General features: G+C 40.0%; 1 protein-coding gene across 5 annotated transcripts; it reads left to right on the top strand.

The window, feature by feature from the left end:
- On the top strand, positions 1-11,609 carry rgs20 (regulator of G protein signaling 20). 5 transcript variants are annotated; one of them, XM_048264889.1, is made up of 5 exons: positions 1-451; positions 6,894-7,057; positions 7,641-7,718; positions 8,320-8,554; positions 8,933-11,609. In XM_048264889.1, exons 1-5 carry the CDS (start codon positions 263-265, stop codon positions 9,119-9,121), a joined length of 855 nt encoding a protein of 284 aa, XP_048120846.1. In that variant the 5' UTR covers positions 1-262; the 3' UTR covers positions 9,122-11,609. The 5 variants fall into 5 exon arrangements, with proteins under 5 accessions (XP_048120846.1, XP_048120838.1, XP_048120871.1 ...); XM_048264881.1 differs by having other exon boundaries at positions 7,629-7,718; XM_048264914.1 differs by lacking the exon at positions 1-451 and adding an exon at positions 4,431-4,734 and having other exon boundaries at positions 7,629-7,718.

Genomic DNA, 11,609 nt, shown 5'->3' with positions numbered 1-11,609 from the left:
GAGATGCTCTAAACTACAGTGGGATCAGGCTTTGACTGAATGGGAGCATGGTGATAATCCTCCCCTGTCCTCTCAACTGTAAACACAGTTTGCTTTTTCCATTGGTGCTACAGTATCTCCGTTTTCCAGCAGCATGGCCCAGTGATGGGAGACAGCAACAAATGCTGAAGCAGTATGAAGCTGTACGAGAACAGGTTGTCTGGAAGACTAGAGAGGATCAAGAAGGACACAGAGAGAAAATGAAGCATTGTCCACTTTGGACATGCTGTGCACAAGGATTGTCCGATGCTGGGCTGTCAGGCCCTCTTGTTTGCTGCGGCTAAGGGTTCCCTATGTTCCCTCTCTGATGTGGGGTCGGATACAAAGAATACTCCTAGCCTGTCGGCATGGTGATGGCTACTCAGCTCAAGGAAGCCACGCACATGAGAATGAAAGGGATCTGTCCTTTCAGGTAAGGTCAAAGGAGATCAATACATACACATCTAAATAAGTCAGTGTCAGTGTATTTGACAGTTGCAAACACTGTTTACAGGGCTTAATGCATTCATTTAAGTGTATTTGTTTATGTTTTCTTTTTTCAGGTGAATAAATAACTGTTGTTTATATATAGGCTTACTAACATTTCTGGTTATGATTGTAGCAAATTATTGAGAAGTAAGATGCATCCTCTGTAGTATCAGTGTGCATATTTTCCATATTATGTAGATAAAATATTTGACCAAACTATTCTGGTAACACATAAAGACTCAATAATTTACTGTGTAATAGTTTTTTGAAAACCAAACTTCCATGGTTTTATCTATGGTAGCCAGGTTTAACTCCTTGAAAGCTATAGCTATTTGTGGAAACACTTCCTGTAGCCTAAAAGGAAAGTTCAGGTGATTAGGCATAATAATCCAAGCTGTTGTGGTGTAGTAGGTTACAACCTACAGTACCCTCCAGAATTAATTGCACCTCTGCTAAAGTTGACTAAAACCGGTATAAAAAAACAATCTGTTGGTGATTTATTGTAATTGTCACAATGTTCAATTGTCATTTTATTCATTGTCACAATGAATAAAATGAGGAAAAATCCAACCTTGAAGAGAAGCAACTTTATTTTGAGAAAAAGAAAAATCTCATAAAGAAATACATACAAGAATTTTTAACTAAAGTACATTGCTCACAATTATTGGCACCCCTGAAAAATCTTATAAAACCTAACATAAGCATTTTCCTATCTAATTTCAATGTATTTAAGTTAATCAGAGTGTCAGTGAACTTCATGACTTTCTTTTTCACCATGGTATGAAAATAAAGTCACACAGAGGCTAAATCCTCCAGTCATTTTTCAACATCGGAACGACAAGAGAATACACTACATTTAAATAAAAAGAAAGTGTGTTGACATTTGTAAGTCAAATACTGTCTATGACAACCAAGGCTTTGAACGGGTACATGGAATGAAAACGAAAACCAGAAACTTTTGCCATTTTGCTAGGAACAAAAACGAAACCAGAAACTTTATGATTTTTTTTATGTTCCGGATCAGAAACGATTTTTTTAAATAGTGGTAACCGGTTAATACCGATTCTTTTTTTGTTCCTGGGAAGGTTTGTGTCTTCAATGAAATGGTGAGGGTCACCTCCTGTCATTCAATGAATGCATTGAGAGTGCAGACAGACAGAGCTTGCCACTAGCAGGCAATCAAAAGGCCTATTAAGTCTCCAAATCTCAATGATTTCATTTCACCTGTTTTCTCTTTTTACTAGGCCGTGACGAACATTGTTGGAAAAAAACTAACATTAACGTTAAGGCTACAGCTTTAATTTATTTGGAAAAACGTAATAGTCCTCATTTTGGCATTTGGACAATGGGAAGGCATCCAAGAATCCAATATTACAGTACCCATCAAAAATATACTGTATACATGACAGCATTTTTTGTTTGACCAGGAAATTATTCAGGCTAAAGGCAGACACTGGTGCAGGAAGACACTGGTGCAGCTTGTACAAAGCATAGGCCTAGCGTTTTATTATGTTTGCTGTAGGATAGTCTAAAAGACAATATTGTGACTATTAATAGCCAGTTTGAAAGCATACATATATTTTTGTCCGACAGCCGAGATGAAACGTTATTAACCGGTTAAGGAACAATATTTTTTTGTTCTAACTGGTTCGGGAACATCAATTTTAGGGTGGGTCAATTTTAGGGTGGGTTAAAATACTGTTTCTGTTCAGAACGAACCAATTGGCAAAAAAATCTGGTTCAAAGCCCTGATGACAACTAGGTGCTTTGTTGAAAATGCCTATATTTACAGTTAAAACAATGATTAAAAGGTTCTAATTATCTGGAAATGTGACAAACATGCTTGTATGGAGTATGGAGGATGGTAAGATAGGCAAAAAATTCCATAAGAACCACTGTTGGAAAGTTACAGACAAAGGTCTTGAGGTTACCAAGTCCCCCAAAAAATCTTCAAAAGCGACCTCACTGCTAACAGATTATTTGGAAGGCATGAAAGATAAAAGCCTGTCCAGTCATTTAATTACCAATGTAAATGGCAGGAGTTACTGAATGGTACAGTGACTTTGTCTGTAAGTGTGGTCTATTGTCAGATAAAAATGAAAATTACACTCTTTGGCTGGAAACACTTTAAGTGTTTAATGAGAATTATGGTGGAGGGGCTGTGCTATTGTGGGGCTGTTTTTATTCCAAAAGGCCTTGGGAACCTAATTAAGGTGCATGGTATCATGAATACCAAGAAAAACCTGAACATTTTCAAAGGAAATCTGTCAATCTCTGCCGAGACACTAAAAGTTGGTCATGATTGGATGATTTATCAGGTCAATTAACCAAAACAAACGTCCAGATCAAACATATTGTTTGCTGAACACAAAATCATGCTTCGGACATTGCCATCTCTGTCCCCTGATCTAAACTCCATAGGTAAACAGGGTAAGTCAAAAAGAAGAATGCACAAGTGTGGACCTAGGGACCTGGACGATCTGGGGAGATTTTGTAAAGCCGAATGGTCTTAAATCCCTTGCTTTGTATTATCTAACTTTATAGGGTGTCATAGGAGAATATCACAAGCTGTTTTATTGGCAAAGGGAGGCTTGAGAAGGTATCACAAGCAGGGGTGCCAATAATTGTGACATGTTTTGGTTAAAAATATGTATTTCTTTATGAGATTTTCCCTTTTCTCAAAATAAATTTGCTTCCCTTCAAGGATTGATTTTTCCTCATTTTTTTTTTCATTGTGAGATTACAATAAATCACCAACAGATTATGTTTTATACCGGTTTTTAGTCAACTTTAGCAGAGGTGCCAATAATTCTGGAGGGTAGGCTACTGTATAACTAACTGTAGTTAGTTACTGAATAATAGTTCCTGTAGGCTATGTAATTTGTTTAAGGTTACAGTACATCAATGTATAAACCTTAAATTGATTGCTTTCCACAATGTTGCATTTGTCTACAGAAGATATGTAGGTTTTAGTTGAAGGTGTCAAGAGCAGTCAAGTTTGCTTGAACATTATTCCTATTTTTTATAAGTTGCTTTAGATAAAAGCGTTTGTTAAATGAATAAATGCTATGTAGGCCTATTTGCTTTCGTTTCTATATTTTCATTTTCATGTTACAGTTGACCGCATCTTAATAAATCTTGACTACATAATACATTACAAACGGCACCACACTGCCATCTAGTGTAACATCAATAGGTCTGGGTCCAAAGGGCAAGGTGATGCTGCTTTAGACAGAAAGTGATAACCGATTAGAAAATGTTTGATTGTAAAAATACAGACTCGCGGGAGAGCTGTGGAGTAAGTGGCTGCAGTGTCCACACCACAATCGGTCCCAAGTGCTCACAGGGACGCAGGTTCGAATCCGACTCATGGTCATTTCCCAATCCACTCCATCTCTTCCCCCCACTCGCCATCGGTCACTCTTCTCCATCCAGACAAAATAAAGTCAGGAAAACCTTGAATATAGCCTAGGTCTACTTAAAAAATGCTAAAATATATCCATTACATATAGTTCAATGCATACTGAGATAGACTAGATAGACATCAGCTCCTGAAGATGTCAGCATAGCCTATGATGGAGCTCTGATTTAAGATGTTATCGTGTTGTTGAAATCTGTGTTGCTTACACTCAGGTAGGTTCTTCCCAGTATTTTGAAGGTTTCATCGTTTAGGGTCTACCTCCGTTATTCAGATGTCCCCACAATTCATAATTAATAACAATATGAAAATTCATATAAAACTGGCATTGAATTATCTTGGTGACTCGATTTGCTCATCGAGGAAAACACTAACGGGTCACGAGGCCTCCTACACATCACGCTCTTACGAGCCTATGAGCTGTGTCAGTACCATGGACAGCAGCCTTACGCACTGGGAGGAAATAAGCTCAAGGTCTAGGCTACTAAAAGTAGCCTATAGGCCTAGAGGGGATACACTTGAGCTTTGAATGGCGATATTTTTGTCAGATATAGCATAGTCTATAAATAACGAATGTGGTGAGACCCATCACTTTTGCCCATGTATCCATTATATGGGATACTTGTGTAGTGTTTTCACGTCTTGGTAAAGGGAAATCCTTGCATCGCAACAGCCAGGGGGAACTCCCGTGAGATTGTAGTAGGCTAAAGGGCGGGGAAGCTTTCCCGTTGCCATTCCCACGCTGATGTTGGCTACCCCTCGAACCACTTACACAGTCGGCTCTCCTCATCCTTCAGCATCCCAAAGAGGTAGTATTAATTTAGTATCATCAGTATCACACAATTATCCAGTTCGTTAAGTTGCCAACAAAAACTGTAACTATACTCAATATAGCCTACAATGAATGCAGACATGAGACATTTATTGGAAATTTGGTACCCCAACATCGTCGTGGTAGAAATAAATAAAATATTTTAGCACTGCAGACAAACATTTCAAATGGTTTGACATTATCTGAAAATTCACGGGCACGGCCGTAACGTGGGTTGTAGCGCGTCGTGCATTCGAGAAATGCGGGGGAATGGTTATAAACGCATAGGAAATGTGTGACATTCAGAGGTTTTACACTTACACTGGCTGCCACAACTTGCAAAGAAAACGCATGCGCGTTGACACAGAGCAGCCGGTCTTTAAAATCTTTATCAACGGATATAATAAAGGCAACGAATTCTTGTATCTGGGCATACATGGTGAAATTGTAAGTACTGGAATTAACTTGCGTAACCTTAGAATATATTTTGTTATTAACATTTGTTGTAGCATCTATCTAAAAAATTACAAAACGACATGTCAGGATGGAGGTGTAGGCTACATGGTAGCTCTAACAGAAATTTATTTTTGGTTGTGGTCCTATTGACGATAGAGCGGTCGTCGCTCCTCATCTTGGCACTCTCTAAAAGCTGTGTGACAATAACATTACATAATTCAGTTTTTCTTCAGGTAATACTGCATGTGATTTTGTACAACTACCATCTGCTTTAGTTTAGGCTACTTATGTGTCTGTGCCGTAATCATACCATAATAGTATTTTCCAGTGTGGGAATCTCCCATTTTCCTCCTCGCACATGAACGATATTCGTATTGTTGACTGCCTATAGGTATTTACTAATTACGCCTTGAACATACGTCTCTTCAAAATGGATACAAGGAGAAGTTTCAACGTCGCTTTTCCCCAGGCTGAGGATTTCAAGCAGGGATGAATAATTTGGATGGCTTTGATACTTTGATGCTACCGCGGTTGGATGCGTGCTGCGCCCTTTTACCGCCCTCCACATATGAAATGTTCACATCTAGCCTTGGATCGTTTTTCATTATAGGAACAGCTAGCGCGACACATGGGCTGAAAGGGAACGCACATTGCTTAACAAGTATGCTAATAATTATTGATAATGATGAGAATGATAATGATCATTATCTCAACGAATTCCTTGCGCATGCTACTTCTTTAAATAAGCATGGTCATTTCGGTTGGTTGGACTTTATGCTGTGTAGGGGAGGTTAAAATACATTCCACTAACATATTACTGAATAGGCCTACATACATAAAATGTATGTTGAACATATCCGACTACATTACTTAAACTGAGTAATGTGTTAGCAATACTTTGGATTACATCAGCAATGTCATGTATTAGCTGTGGCTGAATGTATGAGTTGTGGTTATGTCAGACATGGAAGTCCACCAAAGCCAATAACATAATTGTGTTAAAGACCCAACTACAGCAATGTTTTGTCTTGCTGGCAAAAAATACCAACAAAAGGGGAGTTGCATTCCTTTTTCTACAACATCAAAAAAACTGAAGCCATGACTGGCCTAAAACGTGTTGGCTGAAAACAGGCTCTATTTGCCTCCAACACAACTGGTTTTACATTCCTATTTCCCATGCCTTTTACAAGGCTGTTCCCTAATTCCGTTTCAATGGGATGATGTATCATCTAAAGATGGACTTGAACATTTGAAAAATCCTGATATTCAACTTCAGTACTCTATGATAGAGTATTCTCCACAAATGTAGACCATTTGAGACTGATGCAGTGTCATGCTATGTGTCTAAAACATGCTGATGCCATGTCCGAGCATGTAGATGTTGTTTGGGCAAGTGTGAACATGATACTCAATTTCGGCTGGACGCAGCTAATCAACTTGCATGCACTCAATCAACCCCGCAACATGCTGGCCAAACAGTAAAAACTGCCTCATGGATATGAATGCATTTACATGTACCAGGTGTGATGACATAATATAACATTCATAAAACCATTACCTGTCATGCCATGACTGTTGCCAGTGCACTTTGGCTGAGCAAGGTGTCTAGTGCCCTTTCCTTAAGCGAGGTATCCAGTGTCCTTTGGCTGGGCGAGGTGTCCCATGCACGAGCGATATCATGTCATGTCTCTCTTTCCGCAGCCCATGGGATCAGAGCGGATGGAGATGCGCAAGAGGCAGATGTCGGTGCAGCAGGAGCCGGTGGCGGGAGGCACAGCTCCGACCCAGCCGGAGCAGCCTGACCAGGGCGCCCGGGGCTCCAACGCCTGCTGCTTCTGCTGGTGCTGCTGCTGTAGCTGCTCCTGGTAGGCCCTCGCTCACTCCCTCTCCTTTTACCGGTCCTCCAGGTTTACCTTCACCTATGGTCTGCTTCTGCAGTATATCACTCACACCTCAGAGTCTACACAGTGTATCACTCAACCCTCAGAACCTACTCATGTTAGGTAGAATAACACTCAACCTGTCCCAAATAGGCCTTATATATAGGTATAACCAAACAATATTTTTTTTTCGCCATGAGGGTGAAGGGGTTGAGACTCGAGTCCTTACATTTATATTATAAAGGAACCAGCCATGTGTCCACAAAACAAGCTCTCAAGAAACTCAGGATATTTCCTCAGAAGACTTTCTAAGACCCAAAAATATTGCTAACCATTGTCAACAGGATATCCTTTTACAGAGATACAATTGGACAGTTTTCTAACATCAGCTCAGTGTTCAGTGTAAGTAAATAATGCTAAAGCACTTACACAAGAGCACACCAGACAGCACAACTGACAGAGTCAGCCTGTTCAACTCACCGTCTCAGGCTGATGCCCTTCATGGAGTGTTTGGGTCTTAGTGTGTTAGGATCATGATGTGTTTACCACCTTGCAGTCTCACTGTTAGGAATGAAGACAGAGAGGAGAGGAACCGCCGAGACTCCTACCACACGAAAACAGAGGAGACGGAAGACTGTGAGGAGAGGTCAGTGTTACAATAATTTACAAATACTACAATAACATCAATGCTCTAACTCTCTCCCTCTCCCTTTTCTCTCTCTATCCATCTATCTATCTGTCTATCTATCCATCTATGTATCTATCTTTATCCCCCACCCTCTACTTTTTATCTCTTTTTCTCCCTGTCTCTCTCTATCCCTCTTTCTCTCTCTGTCTCTCTTTTTCTCAAATGCACAATGCATGCACTTCACACACATACCAAATAGATAGATAGATAGATACTTTATTGATCCCCCAAGGGGAAATTCAAGAACAATTCAAATGCAATGTAGACCAAATGTGCACACAGCTAGGGCCACAACCATCCACTCATGTACATTTACAGGTGTAGGAAATAACGTCAGTATAAGTATGAAAGCACATCGTAAATACTGTATATTGTTGTAGTCCTCCATGTGTTTTAGTTATTTTCCATCACTATTGTTGTTTGCGAAGTGACATAGAGTAATCAAACAGGTTCTTATACATACACACTATATATAGACATGCAGCATGTGGAATTAAAAACTACTCAGTAGGATTCAGCAGAGATCTGAAATTGTTGAAATGGCCTGTTGCCCTGACAGCCTGAAGCCCACGATGGAGGAGGTCCGCGCTTGGGGCCAGTCCTTTGACAAGCTGATGCACTGCCCCAGCGGAAGGAACGCATTTCGGCAATTTCTGCGGACAGAGTTCAGCGAAGAGAACATGCTGTTTTGGCTTGCCTGCGAGGAGTTCTGCAAAGAGGCCAATAAGGGCAATGTGGAGGAGAAGGCCCGGCTTATCTACGAGGATTACATCTCCATTCTCTCACCCAAAGAGGTGTGCACATTTACTGTCATCCTCATTTCCTTCTGAATATCTGCGTTCTCTCTCTTCCCTCCTCTTCTCTCCTCTCCCTCCTAATTCTTCTACCACTTTCTCCTTCTACTACACGTTGAGTAATATCTATATTTTCTGTACTCTCATCCTTCTACTACACGTTGAGTAGTATCTATATCTTCTGTACTCTCATCCTCTGGTAGCAATATTGATTGATGGAGTAATAATTCCTACCTAAGGACTCCTCTGCATTGTAGTTTGAATGTTATTATGTTATATTTTTGTAAGTCGCTTTTGGATGAAAGTGTCTGCAAAATGAATGAATGTAAGTTAATGTAAATGTCCTTGGCTAACACCCTCCCCCCTCCCCTTCCCCAGGTGAGCCTTGACTCGCGTGTTCGAGATGTGATAAATCGCAACATGCTGGAGCCCAACTTACACACCTTTGATGATGCTCAGCTACAGATCTACACGCTAATGCAAAGAGACTCATATCCTCGCTTCTTGAACTCCGCCCTCTACAAAGACCTGGTCCAGACCCTGTCAGAGCAATCTCCAGAATCCTAGGCCTTTGGGACCCTACTCCTCATTTTGCCCCTCCCCCTCTTTTGTTCTGTTCTTCTTGTTGTTGGTGACATTCCTTAGAGAACCCGTAGGGGTACATTTCAGAAGGCCATCAGCAGGTTCCTACCAGGGATTTCATGCTAATGTGGTCTGCACCTGCAAGGAAAAAACACACTCAGGGCTCAGAGTCTCTGGATTAAAAAAAGGTCTGAAGCATCCTGAGGGCTTGACACAACATGTACTGCTACAGATCATCTTGGGTGGACATGGGGATGCTATTTATTGATGTATTGATTGATTTATTTTAGTGTGTTTGTGTGTGTGTGTGAGAGAGAGAAAGGGGGGTGGGGGGGGAATCCTTTTTTTTGTATTAAACAATCAAATATTTTCTTTGCATAATTGTTTAGAGGGAAATGCCATGTTCAGGCCATTTATAGTTATTTGACTTTTTAATATGTGAAGACTTGATAGACTTTCTTCTTGTTCTACTGTAATATAAAAGGTGAAGGAACTGTGGGCACGTAGCAGTGCCAAGCTGTGTGTAGTGTGAATGGGAATCAAAGCTCTGTTCAAGAGAACAGTCTATCCACAGGCAGCTCATTAGGGGTGCTGTAACAGTAAACTACCTAGAACTCTCCTCTCTCTGCCTATTTAACCATTTGCTGTCTGATGGAAGTGTTGAAATGGCCATATTAAGGATCCCTGAGGTCCACCCTGGGACTGAAGGAAATGGTAGTACATATCTACAGTGTTTTGAGGGAGCTCAATGAATCAATTCGTTTAAATGGGAGCAAGCAGGAGACAGTGGACGTGTGCAGAAAACCGCACGTCCATTTTCATGGGCTCTGGTGCATCAAAACTGAGCCCACGTCATGTCCGTGCTTCCTGTATACCACAAAGAGAACAGACAATGTTCATTAATTGTCCTGAGTTAGATTTTGTTTTCTAATGGTGGAAAATGGCACATATGTTTCTGTTTCCTATACTGTCAATGTTTAAGTTGTCGACATGATCAATATCAGTATTTGTTTTATCATATTGATTGGATGATCTCTGTAGTGAACTTTGTTTGAGTGCTATTGTTTTGTTGGAGAGGGGAAAAACTGTTATGTGACCAGGTGTCAAAAGCTGGGAGAACAGTGTTCTTAGAGATACTCTCCTACTTTTAGGACAAAGAGCCTTCGTTGAGTTCTGAGACCAAACTAGCACTGGCTATTATTACTATTGATATCATGTACCTTCTATTCATGCCACTGTTAAGTATTGGAGTTATTGTGTTCTTTTTTTTTTCAGTACGTTAGTGGTAGATTCATTACGTTGTTGCCTGGCGTACAAGTCACTCAAAGACAAGATCCTCATCAGAGGAAGTGCCTTGGTATTAAACATTTCTGACATCACTATTCATGGCAATAGTGTCACACTTTTGGCATGTGCAGGATCTGACTAAAAATTGGAAGCACCGATTTTTAGGGTGTTAGGCCTCACATTCAGACGCTTCTAAAGGAAGGTGAAAGATAATTCATCGGGTGATTGCATATATCCCGCTGCTTGTTGGTTCATCATGACAATAGATGAACAAGCAAAGCTGCATGTGTAATGAATAGCTAGACACAACAGTGTGTCTATATAGGGTGTTTACAGGAGGTCTTCATGGCTTTCTTTACCTTCCCACTCAGACTCTTGTACTGACATGGAAGAGCCAAGTATTTCATTGATAAAGTAAAAACCTAGCGTAAAGTAGATGCATCAGTGAAGTTGGTGTCAAAGCAGCCCTCTTTCAAAGTTAACATTATGAGTAACCCTGGCGTTTATCATTCACTCCTAATGTCCTTAATCTCAGGGCCCGCACCACCAAATTCATGCCTCTGGCTTGTTTACGCTGAACCAAAGTGCTTCCATTTCTTAGACAGATCCTGTAGATGGACTCTAGGCCTTCAATCAATGTACTAAGTGATTTGTCCTGCATTATTGACTGAAATGGAGTTGTTGATATGTCCATTTCTTTATTTTATTAAATATTTATTTGTTTTTAACTTAGTACATTTGTACATCAACAGGTTATAAGCTAAGAGGTATTTTAATAGATTATTGTATTTATGTGATATCAGAGCTCAGGACAATTCATGAAGCAGGTTGATTGAAACCAGTTGTCTGTCAGCAAAGATGAACTTCATGGTGGTACTTCTTGTCTAAGGGGAAATTTACTTCATGTGCAATTTGAGCTGATGGATTCACCATGCAGATCAACCTCAGTCTAAGCCAATGGTTTGGAGTGATACTGCCTATAACTTTTGTTCATTTTTTTTGTTCACTGTAAAAAATGTGTTCTTTACTTGAGTTTACAATATGGTGAATAACATGAATGTTTACAGTAAATATTTATGTTTTCCCTTTATTTTCAGTTTTATCAAATCAGTATAAACAATGATATGTGGGCATTTTGGATTCTTAAAGGTTAAAAAAATAAAGCACAATTATTTTAAAGTTGTTT

The sequence above is a fragment of the Alosa alosa genome, chromosome 1 (genome assembly GCF_017589495.1).
Source record: "Alosa alosa isolate M-15738 ecotype Scorff River chromosome 1, AALO_Geno_1.1, whole genome shotgun sequence".
NCBI lineage: Eukaryota > Metazoa > Chordata > Actinopteri > Clupeiformes > Clupeidae > Alosa > Alosa alosa.
Note: the sequence above shows the minus strand (reverse complement) of the source record. Positions and strands in the feature narration are given on the sequence as shown.

What these genes read in the sequence shown, in the direction of transcription:
- rgs20 (XM_048264881.1), top strand. Translation starts at nt 263, where the DNA reads ATGCTGTGCACAAGGATTGTCCGATGCTGGGCTGTCAGGCCCTCTTGT. An exon ending in TGCTGCTGTAGCTGCTCCTG is followed by an intron (nt 7,058 to 7,628) that starts GTAGGCCCTCGC and finishes ACCACCTTGCAG; the next exon opens with TCTCACTGTTAGGAATGAAG. An exon ending in CCATTCTCTCACCCAAAGAG is followed by an intron (nt 8,555 to 8,932) that starts GTGTGCACATTT and finishes CCCCTTCCCCAG; the next exon opens with GTGAGCCTTGACTCGCGTGT.